At 42.1% G+C, this 27,369-nt stretch overlaps 1 protein-coding gene across 3 annotated transcripts in view; it reads left to right on the top strand.

The window, feature by feature from the left end:
- Positions 1-27,369, top strand: part of RFX4 (regulatory factor X4) — a 170,251-nt gene that overhangs the window by 102,725 nt on the left and 40,157 nt on the right. For all 3 annotated transcript variants that reach the window (XM_047786475.1, XM_047786474.1, XM_047786476.1), the window contains 4 exons: positions 1,349-1,426; positions 8,199-8,362; positions 22,452-22,552; positions 24,597-24,655. In XM_047786475.1, the coding sequence (XP_047642431.1) occupies positions 1,349-1,426; positions 8,199-8,362; positions 22,452-22,552; positions 24,597-24,655 (402 nt within the window). The remainder of the gene's footprint in view (positions 1-1,348; positions 1,427-8,198; positions 8,363-22,451; positions 22,553-24,596; positions 24,656-27,369) is intronic.

The following is a 27,369-nucleotide window of genomic DNA, read 5'->3' as shown; positions in this document are numbered from 1 at the left end:
TTCATTTCACGAGGGAAAGACCCCTCTCCTCTGCATTGCTTTTTTATAGGATAAATGTTATTCTCCCATGTGCTGCAGGGGATGTGGTGAAGTCATAGTCCTATAGACAACCTGTAGACAATGAAGATTTTGTAGGTATAGTGAATCAGATAGTCTGGGCATAGAGTTTTGGGAGGAAATTACTGGAAACACATAATTAGGGACTTTGCCCTGGGCGATCCCATCTCTAATGCCCCCATCTTGATGCAGCCAGTGTGTCAGTAGGCACTGAGCTTCTACCTGTCACCCTGGGAGCTGGGATGTGGTGAATAAGTCCCACTCTCAGGAAGCTTACAGTCAAGCAGGGAGACAGATGCTTGCATGAGCAAGCCAAGTTTATGTAAAATACATATCTGTGTTCTAAAACAACAAGAATACCTGTGAAGAATGCATTAAATCTAAGAACTAGGTAAATCCTTATTTTTCTCAAATTTGCCTTTTTTTTTTTTCTCTCCTTCCTCAACAAAGCTCCTGTATCATTGCTTAAAAATTCTTGGGTAGGAGTTCCCATCGTGGCTCAGTGGCTAATGAATCTGACTAGGAACCATGAGGTTGCGGGTTTGATCCCTGGCCTTGCTCCATGGGTTAAGGATCTGGCGTTGCTGGGAGCTGTGATGTGGGTCACAGATGAGGCTCGGATCCTACATTGCTATGGCTCTGGTGTAGGCTGGCGGCTACAGCTCTGATTAGACCCCTAGCCTGGGAACCTCCACATGCTGAGGGTACAGCCCTAGAAAAGACCCCCCCCAAAAAAAAAAAATTCTTGAGTAAATGAAGCTGGACATGAAATTCTTTTGCTAAGCAGATTCCAGAGAACTTCCAAATGTCTTTTTGTGATTTTGGCAAAATCACTTCTTATAAATACACCCTGGGTTTTAACTTTTCAGTATCTCAGCTGATGGAAACTTAATTCAGTAGGCTGCACAGAACCCTCCTATGGGCCAGGCACTACACTAAATGTAAGAATACAAGTAAGAATAATATGCTGTTCTAATTTTCCCAGAGTCCACAGTGTCAGGGGGTGGAGTTGGGGCAGAGCGAGAAACCCCAGTCTTTAGGTACCACAGGCTGAGTGCCCGGATGGAGAAGTGCACTCAGGGGCTTGCAGGAGCACAGAGAGGGAGCTGAGGGTCAGAGAGCCCCACCTAATGCGAGTGAGTTTCATTTGGGTCTTGCAGGATGAGTAAATAGGTATTAGGCGAATTTCATCCCCTCAGCAGAGAAGACATTACTTAAAATTGAAATTCCAAGGGCAGCAGTAACATGTATTAACATCTGCTTTATTGTTGATCCCTCCCCACCCCCACAGGTTTCTACCTTTATTATGATGTACAGAACACACTGTCAGAGAATACTGGACACTGTAATAAGAGCCAACTTTGATGAGGTAGGTCAACAAGTGTTGAGCCGTGCATCCTCTGCATTAAATACTCTAACAGTAGCTCCTATTTCACGAGCTCCTGCCAGTTGCCAGACCTTTTGAAGCTCTCGATGTACCTTAGTCCACTCACACCCTCACAGTGATCCTAGGAAGCAGGCACTCTTTTTATCCCCATTTTACAGATTCTCTGTGTGACCAGCAGTTGGCATGGCTTGCTCCTTGGTCTAACTAGCGAACTGCATCCTGCCTGGTTGGCCTCCTGGGAACACAGTTTTGCCATGGTATCATTACCCCCAGAATTATAGATTCAGACAAACAGGAAAGGAAAGCTTTTCTATATTTTGGAGTTAACCTTTTCCTGAGGCTCATCCACTTCAGTGCATTCGGAGCCAGTTGCCCTCCACGGTCAAGGTCTGGTGGGCACGTCCATCAAACTCTGCCAGGAGGGCCATCTTTGAATACAAACCATGTAAGAATTCCATTTTTTTATGTTAAAATACAATTAAAGGATGGAGAGGGGAAAAAAGAATGGACATTAATGAAAATAATGGTTATATAACTAAAGGGACAATAAAATCTTGCCTAAAAGACCATCCGAAAGACCAAAGGCAGTTTACCCCACATTTCACCCCCATAAACCTGGGGCCTTTCTATTTTTTTAAAAAAATGTCTTTCAGGCAAAAGTAGGGGGAAAAAAAAAAACACCCTGGGATCAGGTGTGGACATTGAATTTCAGGCTCCAAGGGAGCTGTAAAAATGTGTAGTTACTGGTGAAAAAGATGCTGGCAATTCCTTTTGTGGGGGGGTGTTTTTTTTGGGGGGGAGATGGAGGGAAGAGAACCCTTGTTGAGTACTTGCTCCTATTGGCCACTTGTTTACTGTTCCCCCAGGAACCCCATGTAGCAAGGCTACCACCACATGTGAGCTGTCACTTGGTTCACAGACACAGCTCCAGAACAGGTGGCCGTGGCTGTGTGTTGGTAGAAAAGGACTATTCTTCCTGCTCCCAACTTTCATCCACTAGATTTTTGTTTCTTTTTAGGGCTGCACCTGTGGCCTATGGACGTTCCCACTCACATCAGAGCTGCAGCTGCCAGCCTACACCACAGCCTCAGCAACGTAGGATCTAAGCTGCATCTGTGACCTACGCCAGAGCTCACAACCACGCTGGATCCTTAACCCACTGAGCAAGGCCAGGGATTGAACCCACATCCTCATGGATACTAGTCAGGTTCTTAACCCACTGAGCCACAGTGGGAACTCCCCATCCACTAGAGTTTGAAACCTCCCATATTCCTTGCCTGACTAAGTAGAATTTTTTTTTTTTTTTTTAAGAAAGGAAACTCCCTGCTTTCTCTCACGCTGTGGTTTTTGGCTGTGTCTTACATATCAAAGACCACTGAGATCTGGGTAGATCATGACTCCTAATTGGTTAAGACGACACTGGCATCTGTAGCAAATCACCCCAAGTCTTAACTCAGTAAGACAATACATGTCACCATCCAGTGCCCTTGGGTGGAAGTCTGGTTGTTGGAGGGGTTCAGGGATCCAGGCTCCTTCCATTTGGGGGGCCACACCCTGCTCTTGAGCCTTGGAGTCCTTTGTTCACCTGATGGATGGGGAAGAGAGTTACAGAGATGACACCCTCCCCTTTTAACACAGTCAGTCCAGAAATGGCGCACATCACTTTTGCCCACATTCCATCAGCGAGAACTGGTCTCTTGGCCCCATCTTGAGAGAAGAGGAGCTGGGAAGTGTGGTCCCTCACTAGGCAGCTGCTTGTTCTACTGTAGAAGAGGAGCTCTAATGGATAGCTGTCCCTCTCTGCCACAAGTAACTAATGACAAAACTAGTGACAACCCTCCTTATGTTCGTATCTAGCTTTATAGACCTCAGAACTCACACATCATCTCACTGCACTGAATTCCATTCATTCCTTCCAACATCTATTGGACATCTAATGACACCATATGCTGCTCTAGGCTCCAGGAATGAGGTGATAACACACAGCCTTAAAGGGGAGAAAAGCATGCACACCAGCAGTTAAGATGCAGAATATATGGTAGGAAGGTCCAGAAACCTTATGAGAGGTTGAGTGCTCCTGTGGGAAAAGTGCCAGATTTGGAGCTCAGGCTTGGAATCAAGATGTGGCTCAATTCCTCATTCTAAAAATGAATATAAAAACATCACTCCTGCTGATCCAATTCACAGGATTACAGGAAGGAGGAGATCAGACAATGCCTGGCAAAAGGTCATACAAATACTTGCTCTTATCAGATATGCCAACCAGAGAATTAAGAGAAGTCACACAGTTGGTTAGGGCCAAAGTCATGGCTTTGTCACCTAACACTGCTAGTCTAATATTCTTTCCAGCCCCCCCTTGCAGGGGTATTTGGTGGCTGTGTTTAAGATGGCTGATCAAGATGTGGTTTATTCTACCCAAACACAAAAGAGTGAAGGGGGTTATTTTATTTCTGATGGGCCTGGCTTTCTCCTACAGCTAGAAAAATCATTGGTAAATAGATGGTGGATGCATCTGGTACCTTGATTATATAGTTTGTTTCAGATCTTCAAGATCTTTAGTATCTGTTGCAGTCACAACCTATGCTGGTATCACAATCTTAAATCACCTTATTTGTTTCTTTGTTCATTGTGTGTCTCCTATTGCTACTATGTAAGCCCTTGAGGGCAGGGATCTTGTTTGTCTTGTTTATTACTGTATCCAGGTCAGCTTTACTCTCAGGATTTCAGTAAATGTTTGTTGGGCAGATGAGTGAGTGGATGGATAGATGGATGGATGGATAGATAGATGGATGGATGGATAGATGATGGAAGAAATGAAGGAAGGAAGGGAGGAAAACTGTCTTATAGTATTGTCAGGCAAGTACAAAGAACCCAAGTCTGCATGGAGGGGACTTGCTGCAAAGCCTTCTCCAAACCACATTGCACAAAGAGCTGTAAAATCAGACAGTCCAAATCCACCACTTACTAGCCTTTGACCTTGAACAATGTACTTAACTTCTCTGAGCCTCAATTTCTTTTGCTGGATTATAGAGATAATAACTATTATCTATCTCATAGTGAAATTGTGATCGTTACACGGAAATTGTATAAAGTGTCTGATTTCAAATTCAGAGTATACTAAGTGGTAGGTGTTTTGGTAGTTATTATTTTGTTGAGTTCCTTTTAACACTGTAGCAATTAAGGACCCGTGACTGGAAGCCATCAGATGTGCTTCTACAAGGTGCCAATATATTAGGAATAAACTAAACATGGACATGGAAAAGAAATAGAAAACTTACGTAGGTATTCTTAAAGAAATTATCTCCTGATATGTCACTGAGCAGAGAGAGATAAAAAGGGTTGAGAGTTCAAGGGACTGAAATAAATAATCCAGGAAACTCATTTTAAATAATCATTTTTGGAGTTCACGTCATGGCTCAGGGATTAACGAACCCAACTAGCATCCATCAGGACGCGGATTCTATCGCTGGCCTCGCTCAGTGGGTTAAGGATCCAGCATTGCCGTGAGCCGTGGTGTAGGTTGCAGATGCAGCTCGGGTCTGGCGTTGCTGTGGCTCTGGCAGCAACAGCTCCGATTGGACCCCTAGCCTGGGAACCTCCATATGCCTCGGGTGAGGCCCTAAAAAGGCAAAAAAAAAAAAAAAATCATTTTCAATCATTTATCTCTGATTCTTTCTCCATTTATGCTTACAAAGAGTAAGGAGAATTTCTTCCTCTGACTAATTATGTTTCCATTTGTTAAATGCCTTCATGATGCTAGGCATTTTACATCTTATTTCATCCTATTAATAGGTAGACATTATCTCCATATTGTAGAAGCTGCTGTCATATTTATATATTTATTTAGTCCCGAGCTCCAGATTCAATTGACTTGACATCTAACTTAACATGGCCTAATCAGAGCTCTAATTTTCCACCCCAAATTTCTTTTTTTCTAAGTCCTAGATTGCCTCTACCACACACCCAATTGCTCACGCCACAAGCCTTGATTCTTCTCTTTCCCTCACGCTTCGTATCTAGTCTATCGGGAGGTCCCGTTGGCTCTGCCTCCTGATGTAAAAACACTGGGTCTGTCCATTTCACACCTAACTTCCAAGTGTCAGCTCTTGAGTTTTGCACTGTTCTCCCTCCTTCCTTTTCCTCCTCACCCTGAGGAACCGGTCCATTGGCCATTAAATGCTCTTAAATGCAGAGTAGGGAGGGAGGTCAAAATGGAATAATCCACCCCCTACAAAGGCTGCTCTGGTGACAGGCCTGATCCAGGCTCCCTGTGCCACTTGAACAAGCTGAAACAGACAGATGGCTGCTAATGAGAGTGATTTTCTACAGATTTGTTTTAATGTACACAGCCGCTGATGCTTTCCAGAATTTCTACTAGAAACTGACTGCTCATTAAAAAAAAGAAAAAAAAAAGGGTAGGGATGCATGCAAGGAGAGCTTTGAAAGGCAAGTGGATTCAGAATCTACCAAATATTAGGAATCAGCTGGGCAGTGCTTCTTACTTGGAGTTGGACAGGCAGGCAGGGAGGTCCAGGACCTGAGCAGAGGTCAGTGCCCAGGGATAAGATGGGATCTGGGACAGCAGAGGGTTGTCTGGAGCGCAGGCACCTTGTCTAAGTGACGTGGCCATCTCCAGGCCCAAACTGGCCAACAGTCAGCCACCAGCTAGCTGTCCCAGTGACAACAAGAGCCTTGACAGGGGAGCAGAGCCACAATGGGGACCCTGGCTAGGTAACTCACAGAAACTTAGGCAATGTTTAGGGCAGTGCACTGACTTCTTGGGCCCAGTCGTTGTTGTTCCTCCATGATGTAGTAATAGTAGTAGTAGCAGTAGTCATTGTAATGGCTTCTAACCTTTACTAAGCATTTACTATGTGCCAACCACTATAAGAAGTACTTTTTGGGAATCTACCAAAATCTAGTAAATACTGCTTTTATTTCCATTTCACAGGTAAAGAACCTGAGGCATAGAGATATTACACCCCTCGTTGGTAGTGGGAACAGGATTAGAACCCTGGAAGGCAGTCTTCACTCATCGGAGGTCTTTTTGTTGGTTTTAATTTTCAACCTGGTTGAAAACTTTGCAACATTTTCACTGTCATGGAATTGGCAGAACTGTGACTTGAGTTTCACAATTTGCAAACCTGACCTCACTCACCGCTTTGATCATGCTTTTGGCAATTACCTTTTTCCCCCTGGGAAGGCAGTGGGCATGCTTTTCTCTCCGTTCCTCACCCCCAAGCTTCCCATCTAGTGTTTTTAGCAGAAGTCCAGCCAGACTGTGAACATAAGGGAAATTTGTCCATCTGAGACTGAGTTCAGGTCACCAGGCTGGGGTCAGAGGTAGCCTGGTCAGAGGAAAGCAAAACCCTGCTTCAAAGAGGGGCTTGAAGGACAACTGCAGGTCCCCAGGATAGAGGCAGAAAGCAAGAAAGCAGGCAGCAGTCCAAGGAGAGGCATGGGTCTCAGGAATGGGGTAGAAGCCCAGTTACCGTGTGAAGATTTGTAGAAAGACAGGCAGAAATGCCCTCCATTCATCTATTTCCTGACTTGCTGTCTGGCTTTGGACAAGTAAGTTCATGTCTCAGCAAAATGGGAGCAATGATCCTCAGGTACCGTATTAACTGAGCAAACGTATGCGAAGTTGCTGGCATTTAGTCGCACTCAAAACATAAAGCTAATGCCAGTAATAATAACACCACTTCCACGGTGTCAGACTGGGTACTAAATTACCTCCTGTGCTGGATCAGGATTGATTTGGGGAAACCAGGGATGTGGGCAATGCTATACACGGGGGTTCAAGAGTGCCCATCTGTGGAAAGAAAGATACATAGTCCAGGAACCAAGTCAAGCTTATAAGAATTCACAATAATGCAGTTATTTGTTCCGTAACTTTAAGATGAGCTACTCCTCAATGTTAGCTGAAGTCTAGATATTTTTAAGGTCGTTATACACACCAGAGAACGTCTTCTGCTCTGTCCCTTACTGTCCCTTATCTTATGCCACCCCTGCACCGCCCACCCTGCTCCCCCAGCCACCTCCACCTCGGACACTGGAAGATATGGGTGTAGGGGGCTGCTATCCTTGTATTAATAATGATAACTGCACTTTGAGTGCCTGCTAGATTTCTGTTCTGTGCTAGCAGCTGGGGTTGGCGTGCTCTCCTAGCTTACTATCCGGATAGCACCACCTGGCATTCCATAATGACACCAGCCAGCCCAGGCTGGACCAAGGGCTCTTTGAGAAAATGCTGGAATTTGGATACAAAGAGGCTGTTGCACTTTATCCAGTCTGGGGCGCATTAAGATTGAATCGGGAGACTTGTATTTGTGGCACCTACCTTCTCCCCTCCTAGACATATTCCTCTTACCAGAGACTCACACGTGGTTGCCTTCTTGGCTTCCTTTCCAGAACACCCTGGGGCTCCCGAGGCACCCACAGGCCCAAAGAATAGTACTAGTGCTCTGAGCTAGAAGCAGTATGCCTGCTTCCCTTTCTTGCACTTTTTACCCAGACCTCCGTCAGCCTGAACGGGCTGATGGGATACCATGTTATTGCTTTCTCCCGGGGGCAGAGAGGCCCCAGGCTGCCAGGCCAAGTGCTTCTCCAGGCGGCATGCCGCACAGGTGGGCAGGGGGAGGACTTGGGGCAGGAGGACCTTCCGGGCTGGGGCAGCCTCTGGCCGAGCCTCAAGACTCTGTTGGGAATACCCTTTATAACCTCATGGTTCTTCCCTCTCTGTGGGTCGGTACAGGTTCAAAGTTTCCTTCTGCACTTTTGGCAAGGAATGCCGCCCCACATGCTGCCCGTGCTGGGCTCCTCCACGGTGGTGAACATCGTTGGCGTGTGTGACTCCATCCTCTACAAAGCTATCTCCGGAGTGCTCATGCCCACTGTGCTGCAGGCGTTACCTGACAGGTGAGCACCTTTCTTCTCACATCCCCTCCTGGCTGGTCCTCAGCAGGTGTTGTTCCTGCTTCTCTTTTGTTGACTATAACCATGCAGTGTCTGGGGACCTCCCTTGTAAAGACCATTGATACTGGATTTTAAAAAAGTGAATTTTATTTGAAGGTAAATACAAATGTTAATATTTGGAACTACTTGTATAGTTGAAAATTCATAAAGTAAATATAATGCCTAGCAAAAGTCCCCTTCCTACTCTTCCTCCCCAGACACCTAGGTCCCCTCCCCAGAGCACAAAATAGAATATTTTTTCTTGGGGAGGGGGGCCCCTCCAGATCTGCTATGCGTATGAAACCAGTGCTTATCATATCTTTAAAAAATGTTTTGTAATTTTTTCTTTTCTTTTTTTTTTTTACTTTTTGGCCACATTTTTGGCATATGGAAATTCCCCAGGCCAGGGATCGAATCTGAGCCACAGCTGCTGCATAAGCCAACAGCTGCAGCAATGCTGGGTCCTTAACTTGCTGCACTGCAGCGAGAACTCCTATACTTTTTCTTTCGGAAATGGTAACACACTATATCTACCATTCTGTACAGTGTGTCAAATACATGTCTTGGGGATTATGTTGGACAGCCTGTGTGCCCTCCAGATGCTCATCCCACTGTGTTCCCAGAGGTTTTCTTCCCCGCATGGGGCTTGAGGGTGTGTGTGTGTGGGGGGGGAGTGGGCAGCTCCCTTTTCCTCTGGCTTCCGGTTCAGATCAGCCAATGGCGGTTAAAGAGTTGAGAAGGGAGATCTGAGGGAAGGAGGACCGTGGCGTCCGGAGACTGCCTTTCTGCCTCCCTCCCTGCGAGGTCGCCTCCCTCAGGTCACGTCCCTCCATGGGGCTCTGCTGCCTTCCGGGCAGCCTCTCTCCTTGCAGGTTGTCCTTTAGGCAGACATAAGGTGGGCGAGAGCCTGCTGGCCCTCACCCCATTGCTGCAGTCACCCTATGGGTTCTCTTATGCCTGTCTAGTGTGTATGCCTTGTCTCTTATAAATAGACTCTGCTGTTTTGAGTGGCATTTGTTTCCTGTTGGGACTGTTAAAGAGAATGTTCTACATCAATTTATAAAGCTCTCTCTCTCTCTTTTTTTTTCCTTTTTAACACCTGCATATTGTTCTGCTGTGCTGAGTTTAGTCTGTTGTCTTAATGTTTCCAGTCTGGTCCGATTATAGTGCTGTGATGAATGACATTTTAATGACATTCCTTCACAGGGCACAGTGTGTTAACGAAGTAGCCCAATCTGGGGGACTGAAAAAAATCAGAAATTTTATTCCTTCACAGTTGTGGAGGCCAGACGTGTGAAATCAAAGTGTGGTCAGAATAGATTTACAAGGAGATCCTGCTGAATAGCATTGAGAACTTTGTCTAGATACTCATGTTGCAGCAGAAGAAAGGCTGGGGGAAAAATGTAATTGTAATGTATACATGTAAGGATAACCTGACCCCCTTGCTGTACAGTGGGAAAATAAATTAAAAAAAAATACAAAAAAAAAAAAGTGTGGTCAGGATCAGTTCCTTGCAGAGCCTTTGAGGGCAGATCTGTGCTGTGCCTCTCTCCCAGCTTCTGATGGTTGCCATCAAGCCTTGATGTGTCTTGGCTTGTAGATGCATCCCCACAGTCCCTGCCTCGTCTTCACATTGACGCCCACTAGGTCTCGCTGTCTCTGTAAGAACACTTGTCACTGGGTTTAAGGGCCACTCAGTTAATCCAAGATCTCATCTCAAGATCCTTAATGTGGTCACATCTGCAAAGGCCCTTAATTCAAATAAAGTTAACCTTACACGTTCCAAGTGAACATATTTTTTGAGGGGACAAGCCTTCGTCCTACTACATAGAGTATATGTACAGGAGAATTTCCTAAAGGGCTGAATTTCTGGTTCAAAGGATATGGGACTTAAACTTTTCTCAGTGCAATTTTAATTTGCATCTATCTTATAGGTGGAGTAGAATATCTCTTCATATCTTTAAGAGTGATTTCTATTTTCTTTCCTGTGAACTTTCTCTTCTGATCCTTTGACTGTTTTTCTATTGGGCAGTTGATATTTTTCTCATTGATTTTTTAAGAGCTTTATTTTTTTAGGGATATTAACCACTTGTCCGTAATAAGAGTTGTAAATATTTTTCTCACTTTGTTCTTTTGTCTTTGGCATACAGAAAATATGCTTGTGTAGTTGAATTTATCAGTCCTTGCTTTTAATGGCTTCTGAATTTTGTCTGATTGCCTTGGAAGTCCTCCCTGGTCCAATTACAAAATAATATCCCACAAATTTTATGGTTTAATTTTATATTTTTGAATTATATTCAATTTGAAATTCATTCTGGTGTAAGATGTAAAGTATGGCTTTTGTCACCCCCCCCCCCAGCAGCTCTCCTCTTTATCCTAACACATATGTTACTTATTCCATCTTTTCTTCACTGATTTGAGAGCCCTTCTTTTTCATGTGGTTAATGTTATGTGTACTGGGGACTAACTCTAGACGTCCTAGCTTGCATCATTGATATTTCTATAAATTCATGTTCCAGGGTCACACTGTCTTAAGTTCTGCACTTTTAAACATATTTTAATATTTGATAGGCTAGCTCCTCATACTTACTTCTTTTTGTAGAATTTTCCTGTTATTGTCACTTATTTTTCCATATGAACTATCTTAGCATTAGTTTGTCTATTTCATTGTATATACACACACACATACACACACACATATTGTATTTATAGATGTGTGTGTATTTTTAATGGCATTATATTATCCTTATAGATTAATTTAGGGAGAATTATATCTTTATGATTTTGATAATTCCTAGCAAAGAACACTGTTTGCCTTGCCATTTATTCTGATCTTAAATTTTGTGGCCTTTAAGAGTGTTATAAATATTTTCATGTAAATCCTCTAATTCCTCAAATTGTTTATTCTTAGATACTTATTTTTGTTGTTGTTGCTACTATAAATGCAATCTTTTCCTCCACATCTCTTGACTGATGGTTATTTATATGTATGAAAACTATTGATATCTGTGTGTTGTATTTGGACTTGACCATGATAAATTTACCTTGTTATAGTCCCTTTTTGGGATTCTCTTTAAATTTTCCAGGTTTAGAATTATATTATCTAAAAATGGTTTTCTAAATTTTATACCTTTCATTTATTTCTCTTACCTAATTATGTTGGCTTATTTCTCAAGGACATGTTAAAGGCTCTTGGCTTTAATGAGAATGCATCTAGTGTTTCTCCATAAAACATGATGCTGGCTTTGGGTCAAGACTGAGATACTCTATCACGTTAGGGAATTCTATAGTTTCTTAATCCATCAAATTTGATGAAGACTAGCTGTTGAATATTGTCCAGTGCTTTTCATCATCTATAGAAATGATCATATTATCTATATTCTAATATTGAACCATTCTTGCATTCCTAGAATATATCCCACTTACCTAAAGTATATCATTTTCTTTCATGTGTTACAGGATTTTATTTGCTAATGTTTTGTTTAGGATTCCTGCGTCAAAAGTCATACATGAGATGGGTCTTCAGTTTTCCTTTGCTGTTTCATCTCTGTCAGTTGCTGGTAGCAATGTTATTCTTGCTTCGTAAAAGGAATCTGGAAGGTCCCCTCTCCGCCCTAGTTTTTTTTCCTAAGGTCTGAAACAGTTTAGATAGCATTGAGATTACTTGCTCTGGAAGATTACATAGAACTAATTCCTCTTTGAAGGCATCTGGGCCTAGTGTTTTGTGGGAGTAAATCATTGAAAATTTTTTCTTTCTTTCCTATAGTAATTTGGTTTTTTTTGTTTGTTTGTTTGTTTGGTCTTTTTGTTGTTGTTGTTGTTGCTATTTCTTGGGCCGCTCCCGCGGCATATGGAGGTTCCCAGCCTAGGGGTTGAATCGGAGCTGTAGCCACCGGCCTACGCCAGAGCCACAGCAACGCGGGATCCGAGCCGCATCTGCAACCTACACCACAGCTCACGGCAACGCCGGATCGTTAACCCACTGAGCAAGGGCAGGGACCGAACCCGCAACCTCATGGTTCCTAGTCGGATTCGTTAACCACTGCGCCACGACGGGAACTCTGTCTTTCCTATAGTAATTTGTTAGTTTAGAATTTTCTGTCTTCTCTGAGGTAAATTTTGGTAAATTATATTTTCATAGAAAATTATCAGTTTCTTTCAGATCTTTAGGGATTGTGTGTCTATGGTTATTTCTGCTTTACGACATTTTTGTTTGTGTAGTTGTACTTTCTGCCATTTCTTTGTGATTAGATTACCTGATCTATTTTATTTTTCTCCAGGAACAAGCTCTTGGATATGTTTATTGGTACTATTATTTTTTTAATGTATTAATTTATGCTTTATTTTTTAAAAACTCATTCATTTTCCTTTCTTAAGTTGACTCTGTTACTTATTATTCAACAAATATTTATTGAATGCCTCCATGTGTCTGGCTCAATTCTCAGAACTTGGGTTATATCAGTGACCTAAAAGAGCTGACCAAAAAATAGATGTTTGATTTATTTACTTGCTTGTACTTTTGATGAGTAATGTAGGTATTTCAGGTTTGGATTTTTCTTTGAGCACTATTTTAGTTATATCTCATAGGTTTTGATATGTAAGTTTTAATAATTGTTATTTTCTAGATATTTTGCTAGGAATTTAAGAATTTTTGTCCTAAGAATTTAAATAGAGCGTTTAAAAGTATCCAGTTGTTAGGAGCTGTTATTTTTTGGCTATGTTATTCATTTTAACTTTATTGCTTGTGATTAGAGACTGTTTTCTTCCTTTGAGACTTTATTTATATTTTCTTGTCTAATATATGGTCAATTTTGTGACACTTGAAGAAACACTGTGTCTTCAAGGCCTTTATGTATTTGAACCAACTTTATTATTATTTATTTCTTATATTGTCTTAATGTTTGTCCATTCAGACTGTTACGGACTGAGGAAGGTTAGTAAGTTAAAGACTTATTACTAATGCGTACCAACCTATGTCACTTTGTATCTCCTATAATTTTGCTTTTGAATGTGATGCTATATTATTTAGTGCTTTGATATTCCTTTGTCTTCAGTTTGAGTTGTCATGTCTTCCTTATGAATCACAATTGTAAATTGCACCCTTAGCATTATAAAGTCTCATTAAATTTTTTTGGCCCAGAATTTAACTTGTCTGATATTAAGATCATGACCTCTATTTTCTTTTTTCATCTGATGGAATACATTTGCCCATCCTTTTATTTTTAACCTTTATAACTCACTTGTGTAAAGAATCATTAGAATTTGTTTTATAATCCAATCTGATATTTTTCTCTTCCTAGATAAGTCCAGCCCATATATATTTATTGATGCAAAAGATAATTTTTATTGAAGTATAGTTGATTTAAAATGTTGTGTTAATTCTGCTGTACAGCAAAGTGATTCAGTTTATACACACACACACATACACACACACACACACACACACACACACTCTCTCTTTCTCTCTTTTTAAAATATTCTTTTCCATTATGGCTTATCATAGGACGCTGAATATTGTTCTCTGTGCTATACAGTGGGATCTTGTTGATTAGCCCCTCCATGTATTATAGCATACATCTGCTAACCCCAATTTCCCACGCCATCTTCCCCTTAAGCCCCTCACCCCCTTTGGCAATGAGTTTGTTCTCTATGTCTGCAAGTCTACAACAGATACTTTTGTTATTAGTTTTATCAATTTATTTCATATTACTTTTATATTTTATAGCTTTTTATTTAATTTTTTTTTTTTGGTCTTTTTGCCGTTTCTTGGGCCGCTCCCGCGGCATATGGAGGTTCCCAGGCTAGGGGTTGAATCGGAGCTGTTGCCGCCGCCCTACGCCAGAGCCACAGCAACGCAGGATCCAAGCCGCGTCTGCAACCTACACCACAGCTCACGGCAATGCTGGATCCTTAATCCACTGAGCAAGGCCAGGAATCGAACCTGCAACCTCGTGACTCCCAGTCGGATTTGTTAACTACTATGCCACGATGGGAACTCCTATTTAATTTTATTTTTAACTTCAAGTTTATTGAAGTGTACTTTATATTCACCAATATTCATCATTTTTACTATGTACAAACAAAATACAGAATAGTTTCATCACTTAAAAAACTCTCCTATTTTGTCAGTGCCTCTCCTTGCTGGCAGCCCCTGGAAATTACTCATTTATTTTCTCAGCTTAGACATTCACCTTTTCCAAAATCTTTTTTTTTTTTTTCAGGGCCACGCCCACGGTATATGGAGGTGCCCAGGCTAGGGGTCAGATCAGAGCCGTAGCCGCCGGTCTTCACCACAGCCACAGCAACTCCAGATCCTTAACCCACTGAGCGAGGCCAGGGATCGAATCTGTGTCCTCATGGATACTAGTCAGATTTGTTTCCACTGAGCCATGATGAGAACGCCCAAAAATCTTATATAAGTGGAATCATATGATAAGTAACCTTTTGAGTTTGACTTATTTCACTTAGCATAATCCATGTTGTTGTATGAATCCATAATTTGTTCTTTTTAAGGGCAGAATGAGTATGGATATACCACAGTTAGTTTATCCATTCACCAGTTAAAGAGCATTTAAATTGCTTCCACATTTGGGCTATAGTGAATATACCTAGTATCAGCATTTGTACAAAAGTCTTTGTGTTAAGTTTTCATTTCCCTTGCATTAACACTCAGAAGTAGGATTGCTGAGATATATAATGAATATATATATTTAGAACCTGCCAAATGGTTTTCCAACATGTGTCCCTACAAATAATGTTGGAAATGCCTATTGCTCTGTATCCTTAGCAGCACATGGTATTGTCAAGATTCTGTTTTAGCCAATCTAAAAATTGCATAGTGATATTTCACTACAGTTTTAATTTTCATTTTTCAAATGACTGATGATGTTGAACATCTTTTCAGGGACTTGTCATCCATGTATATTTTTTGATGAAGGATATGTTCAAATATTTGGCCTACTTTCTTGTTGGGTATTTGTTTTCTTATTACTGAGTTTTCAGAGTTATTTTCTATCAAAGTATAGTTGGTTTACAATGTTTCAAATATACAGCAAAGTGATTCAGTTATATATATATGAATATATATGTGCCTGTATATTGCATATATTCTTTTTCAGATTCTTTTCCATTACAAGTTATTACCAGATGTTGAATAGAGTTCCCTGTGCTACACAGTAGGTCCTTGTTGTTTATCTACTTTATAGCAGTGTGTATATTTTAATCCCAGATTCCTAATTTATCCCTCCCCTCACCTTTCCCCTTTGGTAACCATAAGTTTATTTTCTATGTTGGAGAGTCTATTTTTGTTTTGCAAATAAATTCATTTCTATCATTTTTTTAGATTTCCAGTATGTTACATCATATGATGTTCATCTTTCTCTGTCTGACTGTCTTCACTTAGTATGACAATCTCTAGGTCTATCCATATTGCTGCAGGGCATTATTTCATTTTGTAATGGCTAATATTCCATTATATGTATATATGTGTCTATACATATTCATATCTTCTTTATCCATTCATGCGTCAATCTGTCAATGGACCTTTAGGTTGCTTTCATGTCTTGGCTGTTGTAAATAGTGTTGCTATGAATGTTGGGATGCATGTATCTTTTTGAATTAGTTTTAGTTTTTTCTGGATATGTGCCCAGAAGTGGGAGTGGGATTACTGGATCACATGGTAATTCTATTTTTTATTTTTATTTTATTTTATTTTTTGCTTTTTAGGGCCACACCCATGGCATATAGAGGTTCCCAGGCTTGGGTTCCAATCAGAGCTACAGCTGCTGGCCCACACTACAGCCTCAGCAACATCAGATCCAAGCCACATCTGCAACCTACACCACAGCTCAGGGCAACACCGGACCATAACCCATTGAGTGAGACCAGGAATCGAACCCACAACCTCATGGTTCCTAGTCGGATTTGTTTCTGCTGCACCATGATGGGAACTCCTATTTTTTATTTTTTTAAGGAACCTCCATACTGTTTTCCATAGTGGCTGTACCAATTTACATTCCCGCCAGCAGTGTAGGAGATTCCCTTTTCCCCACACCCTCTCCAGCATTATTTGTAGAATTTTGATAATGGCCATTCTGACTGGTATGAGGTGGTCTGTCATTGTAGTTTTGATTTGTATTTCTCTAATAATTAGCAATGTTGAGCATCTTCTCATGTGCCTGTTGGCCATCTGTATGTCTGCTTTGGAGAAATATCTATTTAGGTCTTCTGCCCATTTTCTTTTTTTAATTTAGTTGTTTGTTTTTATGACATTGAATTGTATGAACTATTTGTATATTTGGGAAATCAATCCCTTCTCTTTCCCAGTCTTATCGCACTGCCTTGGACCTCTCAAATGATGTCCTAGTTTAAGTAGGGGTGGCATTTTTGCATTTTCCTTGATTTTAAAGAAATGAAAGCATTCAATACTCATTATAAAAAATGATGCTAGCTATAGGTTTTTATTTTAGAAAAAAAAAAAGAAATTCCTTTCCATTTCTAGTTTGTTGAGAATTTTTATCATGAAAGGATTTTGAATTTTGTCAAAGGCTTTTTTGTATCAAGGATCATCATATAGTTTTTTTAAAAAATGATTTTTATTTTTTCCATTATGGTTGGTTTACAATGTTCTGTCAATTTTCTACTGTAGAGCAAAGTGACCCAGTCACACATACATACATACATTCTTTTTCTCACATTATCCTCCATCATGCTCTATCACAAGTGACAAGATATAGTTTCAGTGCCATACAGCAGGATTTCATTGCCTATTCCTTCCAAATGCAATACTTTAGATCTATTAACCCCAGATTCTCAATCCATCCCACTGCGCCTCTTTCCCCCTTGGCAACCACAAGTCTGTTCTCAAGTCCATGAGTTTCTTTTCTGTGGAAAGGTTTACTTGTTCTGCATATTAGATTCCATATATTAGTGGTATCATATGGTATTTTTCTTTCTCTTTCTGACTAACTTCACCTAGTTTAAGAGTCTCTAGGTCCATTCATGTTGCTGCAAATGGCATTCTTTTGTTTTTTTATGGCTGAGTAGTATTCCGTGGTGTGTGTATACCACATCTTCTTAATCCATTCATCTGTCGATGGACATTTAGGTTGTTTCCATGTCTTGGCTATTGTGAATAGTGCTGCAATGAACATACAGGTGCATGTATCTTTTTCAAGGAAAGTTTTGTCTGGATATACACTCAAGAGTGGGATTGCTGGATCATATGGTATATTTAGTTTTCTGAGGTACCTCCATACTGTTTTCCATAGTGGTTGTATCATATGGTTTTTCTTCTTTAGTTTGTTAATATGGTAGATTACATGTTTGACTTTCAAATATTGAACCAGCCTTTCATTCCCAGAGCAAACTCACTTGATCATGATGGTTTCATACATATGTATAATTGCTACATCTGAATTGGTAATATTTTTTGAGGATTTTTATATCTACATTAATAAGGGTTATTGATTTTTAGTTTTATTTTCTTGTAATGTCTTCTGGTTTAGGTACCAGGGTAATCCTGGCCTCATAAAGCAAGGCCTTCTCTTCTGTTTTCTCTAAGAGTTTATATAGAATTTTATCTAAAATTTTTAAATCCATAAGCTTAAAGCTGTCCATAGTATTTCCTTATTATCCTTTGAATATCTATAGGATATGTAGTGATGTCCCCTTTCCCATTCCTGATGTGGATAATTTACATCTTCTTTTCTTTTTGTTGGTGAGTGTACCAAGAGGTTTATCAACGTTATTAATCGTCTCCAAAACCATTGTTTAGTTTCTTGATTTCTTTAGTTTCTTGCTATTTTTCTGTTTTCAATATTATTGACATATGCTTTTATCTTTATGATTTCCTTCTATGTTGATGCTTTGAGTTTAATATGCTCTTTTAGTTTTTTTAAGTAGAAGCTTATCAGTCTTTCTACTTTCCTAATAAAGCATTTAATGCTATAAATTTTTTTTCTAATCACTGCTTAGCTGCATCCCACAAATTTTGATATGTTTTCATTTTAATTCAATTCAAGTATTTTCCCTTGTGACTTTCTTTTTGCTTGATGGGTTGTTTAGAAGTGAGTTGTTTGGAATTCCCATCATGGCTCAGTGGAAACAAATCTGACTAGTATCCATGAAGACACAGGTTTGATCCCTGACCTTGCTTAGTGGGTTAAGCATCCAGCATTGCTGCAAATTGTGATGTAGGTTGCAGACGCAGCTCAGATCTGGCATTGGTGTGACTGTGGCATAGGTCAGCGGCTACACCTCCAATTTGACCCCTAGCCTGGGAACCTCCGTATGTCATGAGTGCAGCCCTAAAAAGACAAAATAAAAAAAAAATAAAATAAGTGAGTTGTTTAATTTTAAAATATTTGAGTATTTTTAGATCTTCTGTTATTAATTTCTATTTTAATTCTCTTTATAGTCATGTTACATATATTTCATTATATCAATTCTTTCACATTTTTTGAGAGTTGTTTTATGGCCCAGAACATGGTCTGTGTTGATGAATGTTCCATATACTTGAAAATAGTGTATATTCTGCTGTCATATGGTGTAATAATGTTCTATAAAATTTGGTCAAGTTTATTGTTAGCATTATTTACATTTTCTATGCCCTTATTGATTTTCTTTCCATTTGTCCCTTTGATTACCAAGAGAGGAGTATAGAAGTCTCTAACTGTAATTGTGGATTTGTCTATTTCTTTTTTAGTCCTATCAGTTTTTGCTTCTTGTATTTTGAAGCTCTATTTTCCTTTTTTTTTTTGGCTAAAATTTTAGGGCTGCATCCACAGCATATGGAAGTTGCCATGCTAGGGGTCAAATCAAACCTGTAACTGCCAGCCTATGCCACAGCCAGAGCAATGCCAGATCCGAGGTGGGTCTGTGACCTACACCACAGCTCATGGCAGTGCTGGAACCTTAACCCACTGAGCAAGGCCAGGGATTGAACCTGCGTCCTCATGGATACTAGTCAGATTCACTTCCAGTGAGCCATGATGGGAACGCCTCTATTTTCAAAAACATACACATTGGGATTGTTATGACCTCTTGATGAATTGCCTGCTTTCCATAAGGTAATGTTTTTCTTTATCACTGGTGCTATTTCTTGTCCAGAAGTTTACTTTGATAGTAATATAGCTACTCCAGCTTTTTTTTTTTTTTTTTAATTATTTGCGGAGTTCCAATCGTGGTGCAGTGGTTAACGAATCCGACTGGGAACCATGAGGTTGCGGGTTCGATCCCTGGCCTTGCTCAGTGGGTTGCGGATCTGGCGTTGCCATGAGCTGTGGCATAGGTCGCAGACGTTGCTGTGGCTGTGGTGTAGGCCGGTGGCTACAGCCCTGATTGGACCCCTAACCTGGCGGCTCAAGAAAAGGCAAAAAGACAAAAAAAAAAAATTAGTATTTGCATTACACATATTCTTCCACTCTGTGTCTTCATATTTAAAGCAGATTTCATATAGACAACCTATAATGAGGTCTTGCTTTTTTATTTAGTGTGACAATTTCTATTTTTAGTTGCTATGTCTAGACCTTTATATTTAATGTAATGAATTTATATGGTTGGATTAAAATATTCCATCTTGCTAGTTGTTTTATATTAGTTCCTTCAGCTTTTGTTTCTTTTTCTCCTCTTCGTGGGCCCAGTTTATGGAAAGCACACAGGATAAATGAGAAAGAAATCAACCAAATCAGACTGTGGGGCATTCCAGGGAAGAAATAACATGATGTGGCCAATAAACCAATGGCAAGAAATAGAATTTTTTAAAAAGATTTAAAAACGGAACAGGCAATGTGGTATCTTTTATGCAATGTGTGGAACGTATTTAGATCCTGATTCAGACAAACCAGAAGTTGTCTTGGAGAGGACTAGAGGAATTTGAGTACAAATTGGACATTTGATAATATTAAGGAATTACTATTCATTCTGTAAAGTATAACAATGACATGGCGGTTTTCAGTGTTTATGTGTGCATGTATGTACCTACATAAATACATGTTTAAAACTTGCCAGAAATGCATACTCCATTTTTAGGAGTTAAATGATATAACATCCTGAATTTGTTTAAAACACTCTAAAAAAGGAAGAGGAACTGTCATTAATTAAACTGGCAAAATGTTGCTAATTGTTGATGCCAAGTCATGAGTATTTGGACATTTGAAATTTTTCATAATAAAAACGTTAAAACAAAACTTCACCAAAAGCAGAGTTCACACTGAATTGGGGGCGGGGGGAGGACCAGTTCCGATGGGGAAATGATGAATTCCATTTGGACATGTTGAGTTTGATGGGGTCTGGGGGGCTTTGAAATGGAGATGTCCTGTGTGCAGTTGGTCTGGAGTTAAAGTCCTCTGCTCCAGACGGAGATCAGAAAGCGAGTGTAGATGGTGACTGAGGCTGTGGGCGTGGAGAAAGTACCCAAGGAAGGAATACACTGTGATAAGAGGGGACCCAAGACTGGACCTGGAAGATGTAACAGTCAGGGACATCAGAGGGGGCTGAGCTTTGTGACAGAGGAGAAGCAGCCAGAGATGGAGGGGTCAGGAATGCCAAGGGAAGCAAAGGGAGCTAATGTTGCAAAAGGAAGAAGGGCCAACAGAACCGAATGCAGCCAGACATCAAGCAAGATGAGAACCAAAACGCGTCCATTGGGTTTTGGCCATGGATGGCATCTGCTGCCTGGGTGGGAGCTGTGTAGGCAAAGGATGAGGGTGAACTGAGGAGTAAATGGAGATGAAGAAGAGGAGGCAGAGAGTCTGAACAACTCTTGGAAGAAGTATGGCTGTGAAACAGAATAAAGAGGGTGGGAGCTTGAGGAAAGAAGAGGTTTCTTGTTTTTTAAGGTGAGACATCCTTGAGCACATTCATTCGACAGGGTGGGGGTGGGGGCGCAAAAGGTGAATAGGCAGGAGAAGGAACAACCAGGAATGGAAAGTGCTGAGAGGGAAGGAGGGAGAGGGATGCAGCTGGCTCCTTGATTCTATCAGGAAGGTGGACTTCTTTGGGGGTTTTTTTCCCCCTCAGATGTAGGAGGTGATGCCACCTGCTGGTGGAGAGGGGGGAGATGGGGTAGATGGGAGATTGGAAGTGTGAGGCCCATGGAAAAGTTTGGACTACATCCTGAAAAGGCAAAAGTGAGTGAGCAGAGAAACACAGTAGGACTACCCAGCTGCGGGGGGAATCAGTGGGAGTCTGAACACGGGCAGGGTGGGTGGTGTTGATGGAAGGCAAGGATGGGGTGGATGGTCGGCACGGAGAGAGGTCCCTGTGGCCAGCATGACCAAGGAGGACCTCATGGAGGACACTGGACCTAGGATGACTTTGATGGCGAGAGCCTGAACGTGGTGCTGCAGGGGTCCTCAACCCCACATTCCCATCTAGAGCAGACAACGGTCCCCTCAACCCTCCACTTTTAACTCCCCTTCTCCTGCCCCCAGGCAGTCCTTGACTTTCCACATCTGACGTGGTTTCCAGGCCCAGGTCAGAGTTGTTTGCCAGTTTAAAAACATTCTATGGCTTCCAGTTTCTGCCAAGAGGCCAGCAGTTTATTCAGCCTGAGCCCTGGCCGGGTGGGCAGGTGTAACCATCTGCTGCAGACAGGGTTCCTGCCTGGCTTGAGGGCTTGGACAAGACGGGGCCGCAGGAGGAGGAGAGGCCAACTGCAAAACAGTGCTCTCAGGCCCACTGCTCCCTGTCATTACCCCTCCCACAAAAGCCTCTTCAAAAACACCAAGGATGGTGTCTTGCTCACAGGGAGGGTTCTGGATGCCGCCAGGCCTGGCAGGGGGCTTTCCCCCACACCTGTGTACGCTGCGTCTCCTTGGTCCACAAGCATCGGCACCAGGGCACATGCTGTCCATGTCTTTCTCAGACTCGCCAGCTCTCCACAGGGCTTGGGCTGCCCACCCTGTCGCTGCGGTTGCCTCACCACACACCTCAGTGGCACCAAACGGTTGCAGCCAACACAGGATCAGAGGAAATGCAGACTCTGTAGGGGCCTGTGGGGAGGAACCGGGCAACAGCTGAGGCACTTAACATGTGTCCTTTCTTTTTGTAGTTTAACCCAGGTGATCCGAAAATTTGCCAAGCAGCTGGATGAGTGGCTAAAAGTGGCCCTCCACGACCTCCCAGAAAATTTGCGAAACATCAAGTTTGAATGTAAGTGCTGAGTTTGGGAGGAGAGGGGAAGGAAGGGTAACGTTTTCGTGCCAAACATTTCACCTAGGTTGTTAATAAAATAAGAATAGCTATCATGGACTGAGGCCTCAGAGCACCCAGTATCATGCTTCGCCCTTTCCGTGCATTAACTTATTTCATCCTCACAAAATATTTATTATGGGAAGCACCCCTCTCCTTTACTTAAAATGAAATAGGCTTAGGGAGGGAGCAAGCTTCAGAGGCAGGACTGGCTTCCCCAGTCTCTCTGTCTGAGGCCAGGGTTTCTGCTGTCACCCCCACACGCCTCATCCCATTCAGTCCTCACCCACCTCTGCAACGTGGGAAACAGTATCCCTCTTCTACAGAGAGGCAAAGACACTTCCCCAAAGCCACACAGCCACTCAGGTGGTAACTAGAGGCCAGGAGTCAAACTCAAGTCTGGCTACAACAGCGTTTTCTCCAAAGCTCCTGCCCCTGAAATGGGGTCGCAGAAGGCGGAGAGCATCTTCAGGGCTTCCCATGTTTACTTCTCTGCCTAGTGGGAAAGGAAACATCAGTATTTCTCATAGGGGATTGGGACTGTGAATCTTTTCTGCCGAGTCTCACCACTCATTCCCCAGTGTTCATTTTGCCTGAGAAATCTGGTCCTATTTCTCTGGCTCCACGCCTCTGTGGTTGTGAGAAGATTCACGTGCTATTAAGCACAGATGAAATGATTTTCAGCAAAACACAGTTTTAAGATATATGCTTCTTAAAGCCCCATTTGAATACAGCTTGCCATTCTTGCCCGAAATAAGTGCCAGCAAGGAAAATGAAGGAGATCAAATTACCCTCTCTCCACAGGCAAAGGGGGCCCTTTCAGACGTGCTTTGAGGCCGCCTGCCGTGCCCATCACCTATTGATAAAGCCCGCTTTATTTCACGGCTCTCAGTTCTTTTCTTTTCAGGAGCACTAAATTCCACATCACAAAGTTAAAGAAAAAGTAATTAAGGAGAAGGATTAACGATTGATCGGCCTGGAAAATTAGAAGTTCATCTGTCCCCCCACCCCCCCATCCCTCTACCCCACGCCCTATTTTTCCAACCAAGCTGGCTCTGAGTACAAATTAGAATAATCCCAGGGAAATTTCTGTTTCTTGACCAGTTCAGAAATTAATGAGAAGAATGCCCCGTGCCTGTTTTAATTATGCTGGCAAAACAAACCTGTTGAAAGTCCCCAGCCAGGAGGTTTGTTAGACCTGCCACCTGTGGGTGCCTGAAGGCACCTGCTCTTCCCAGGGGGCCTTGGGGGTGCACGTAGGAAACACAGAAGGAGTAGAGACACATGCCACTCCAAAGGACTCTGTAAGGATGAAGACCTTGGCCTGGCCCATGGCTTGTCTGCTTCAAAAGCTACAGATGCTAGGACTTCCCACGTGGCTCACAACAAAAGCTACAGATACTAGGTGGCTCTCCCTTCAAAGCAACAGCCTGTTATGTTAGCATACAACACAGGATCATCAAAACACACAGGTCGTGGAGATGGTTGGATAAAAAACGACAGATTATGAATGCAAAGCCACATTCAAGGTGTGCTGCCCAGGGGTCCATCCTAGAAGCAACCCTGAGCCCTACCACTGAGGTGCAGTCTCAGTTTCCTAGTAGATAGTACTAATTCTTAAAGGGCCTTCTTCAAAGCTTCCACTTGATTCCTGCCATTATTTATGGGGAGAAGTGATTGAGCCGGCAATTAGTGAAATGAAAGACAAGGGAATAATTGCTTTTACTCACGGTTGATTGATGCCACATTTCTCACACCTGCCAGTGTGGTGTGCGGGCACCTTTGAAATACGTACCCCAAATACCACCATCTTTGGAAATAGTTGTCCAAAGGGGAGAACAAAGAATCAAATGCAGGTTTTGCCCGTGGATGCAGGAAATAGGGTTGAACAGGGAGACAAAGTTAGGTGAATAAGGAAGCTACTTTCTGAAGTATGCCTGTGGAAAAGCCAAGGTAGGGTCATAAAGCATGCAACTATTTCACGCTCACTCTTTTCTTCTTGCAGTGTCGAGAAGATTTTCCCAAATTCTGAGACGGCAAACATCACTAAATCACCTTTGCCAGGTAGCGGTCCTGTGTTATGCGTTCTAACTTCTGCTAAATCACGGCAAATGAGGGGCAAACCCACCGTAACTCTAGAGAGGATCTGTCAGGGTGTGGCTGTTCAGTAGCACACTGTTATCTTCAGTTTCTATAGATACAGGGTAGCAATGTTAGCCAATCACGACATTGTTTCAACTAACAGACGCAATACTTTCTGACCTCAGTTGCCCGTTAGACTTCCAGATGGTCTAGGTCCACAAGTTTGTGTTTCAAGTACATCAGGGTTTCTTGGCACCTGTTGCCTTTGGGGGCTGGATGATTCTTTGCGGCCAAGAGCCGTTCCAGGCATTGTAGATGTGTAGGCGCATCCCTGGCCTCTACACACTAGATGCCAAGAAGACCACCCACTCCCAGGCACCACCTTGGTTGTGACTGCCAAGAATGTCCCCAGACATCCCCACGTGTAGCCTGGGGGTGCAAAATCACCCCAATTTTGTCTTTTTCCAGATTTCGGTCCTTTGAAGCACAAAAGTGACATGGGCTTACTATTAAAAAATGAAAATATGCCAAAAAATTGTATACAGTAAAAAGTGGAAGAGCCCACCGTAACTCTCTAGTTCTAACTGATGGTATAAAGTTTTGCATTTCTGTTAATTTTGCCCTCAATGAAGAGAATCTAAGTCTGTTAAGGCAGCCCATTAACATTCATTAAACTATTAACGACCTTAGAGCAGAGGGGGCAAACTGGTGGATGCAGGTCCAATCTGGCCCTCAAATGTTTGATTGGCATATGTTCAAATTTTTTTTTTTTTTAACTTAGGCACTAACAGTTGAAACTAGGAGATGACAACTAAAGATACAAATTTTCTGTAGAAAAATGTGAAGAGCTGGCAATTTCAGAGCTAATTTCCCCGGGGCAGTAACCAGCTGAACGGGCAGAGCTTCACTCCAGCCGGCTAGGCCCTCCTCGTCACCCCACTTTCTCTTACGCTTGGACCTCATGTAGATCCCCTGCCTGCCTTCTTTCTATGCTTGGGTTTTTAACCTTCCCCTTATACTCTCAGTTCTAGGTTGGTGCTGTTTATTCAAGGTCAAGTTGGAAGGGAGGGGTTTCCAGAAGGAAGGCTCCAGGCCTGGAACCAGAAAGTATAATCGGGCCCTGCATAAATGGCACATGGGGTGATTCAGAGACCAGAGGGAAACCCTTCCACATTCAGACTGTGACAGGGGCCACACCTGGGCATTGTTCTGGGTTGAGCTTCACAGATTAATGGGATTTCAGGAAAGAAAACAAGTATTAGCAAAAGAATTAGAAACACTGCCGTATTTCAGAGACTACATACCTTCTGGTTCTTTCCCCCAGCTTGGAAGAGCTGCTTAGGGATGACATCAGGGAACTAGACATGGTTTTAGGAACTTGCTAAGAACCAGACATAGTTTAGGAAGGACTTTGACCCTTTAATGTGCATGTAGGTAAAAGCATCCATACCCATGCGTCTAACTTCCTGCCTGCTCATGTGTGCACTCCCTCTCTCCCCCGCCCCCTCTCTCTCCCCCTCCGTCTCTCCCTCTCTCCACTTTCCATGGGGACAGCCCATAATTTCATCAGCAACTGCTGTCTTTCCATCCTCACGGTTAGACACATTCCTCAGCCAAAGAACTGGGGTTAGTGGCTGGGAATGAAACAACACGGAGCATGTTAGCTATTATCCCAGCAAGCTTTCCTAAATACACACAAGGCAAGTCAGACTAAACAACATCCAGCCAAAAACTCATCCCCAGATACTTAAGCCCAAGAGCTTAAACCCAAATATTCAGGCCCTCTCAGATTCACCTAAGCCAGCAACTTGACATTCATATCTCAATCAGTCAACCCACAAAATCTTGTGAGGGCCTACTGTGTGCCAGACACATGCTTAGTGGCACCTGCCCTCAGCAGGAAAAAAAAAAAATTTAAAAGTGCTAAGTGTTACGAAGGAAAAGAGAATGGAAATAGAGGGTAATGGGGGCTCTTTAGGTCCTGCTTAGATAAAGTGTTGAGAAGGCCTCTCCATAGGTACCAGGGGTTTAAGTTGGAACATACATGGGGCAGGGTGAGAGAAGAACATTCCAGCAGTAGGAGCACCTGTGCAAAGGCCCTGAGGTGTCAGTGCCATTACAATGGAATCGACCTGCATAACAGTAGCCTCATATCTTGAACTCGTACTCCCTGGACTGTGTACCTTTCAAACATCCCAAGGAATCCTCAACAGCAGCCCTCTTGAAGTGATACTGTTCCATCTCCGTTTTATAGATCAGGAAGCTGAGGTTAACGTGCTTCCTGTCCCAAATCAATCAGCTGGTCCAGGATTTGAACTAAGCATAGTTGACCCAGAATCCCAGACGTTTACATTGAGTTGTTTTCATTATCATTAGAGACCAACCCAACTCACTTTTCATTTATTCATATATTCTAGGCCTCTGTGACCTGCAAAGAGTTCTATAATGGTTTAAGTAAGATTATACCTGTGCTTGGACAGTCTAGGTGTTAAAGGGGCTGTCAGTATGTACCTTTGATTGGAAATTCACAACCATCAGGAAACTTAAAATGTCCATGTGTCTTTGAAATCTCATTTTGTTTTATTAAAGACATTTTTGAAAACATGCAAGTAAAGGAAATGATTCTGGAAATGTTTTTCTTTGCTTTTATCAATATTGTTCCAACTTGGTGGTTCCAAGTATTATTGTTCCGAGTA

This window comes from Phacochoerus africanus, chromosome 7, assembly GCF_016906955.1.
Source record: "Phacochoerus africanus isolate WHEZ1 chromosome 7, ROS_Pafr_v1, whole genome shotgun sequence".
Lineage (NCBI taxonomy): Eukaryota > Metazoa > Chordata > Mammalia > Artiodactyla > Suidae > Phacochoerus > Phacochoerus africanus.
Note: the sequence above shows the minus strand (reverse complement) of the source record. Positions and strands in the feature narration are given on the sequence as shown.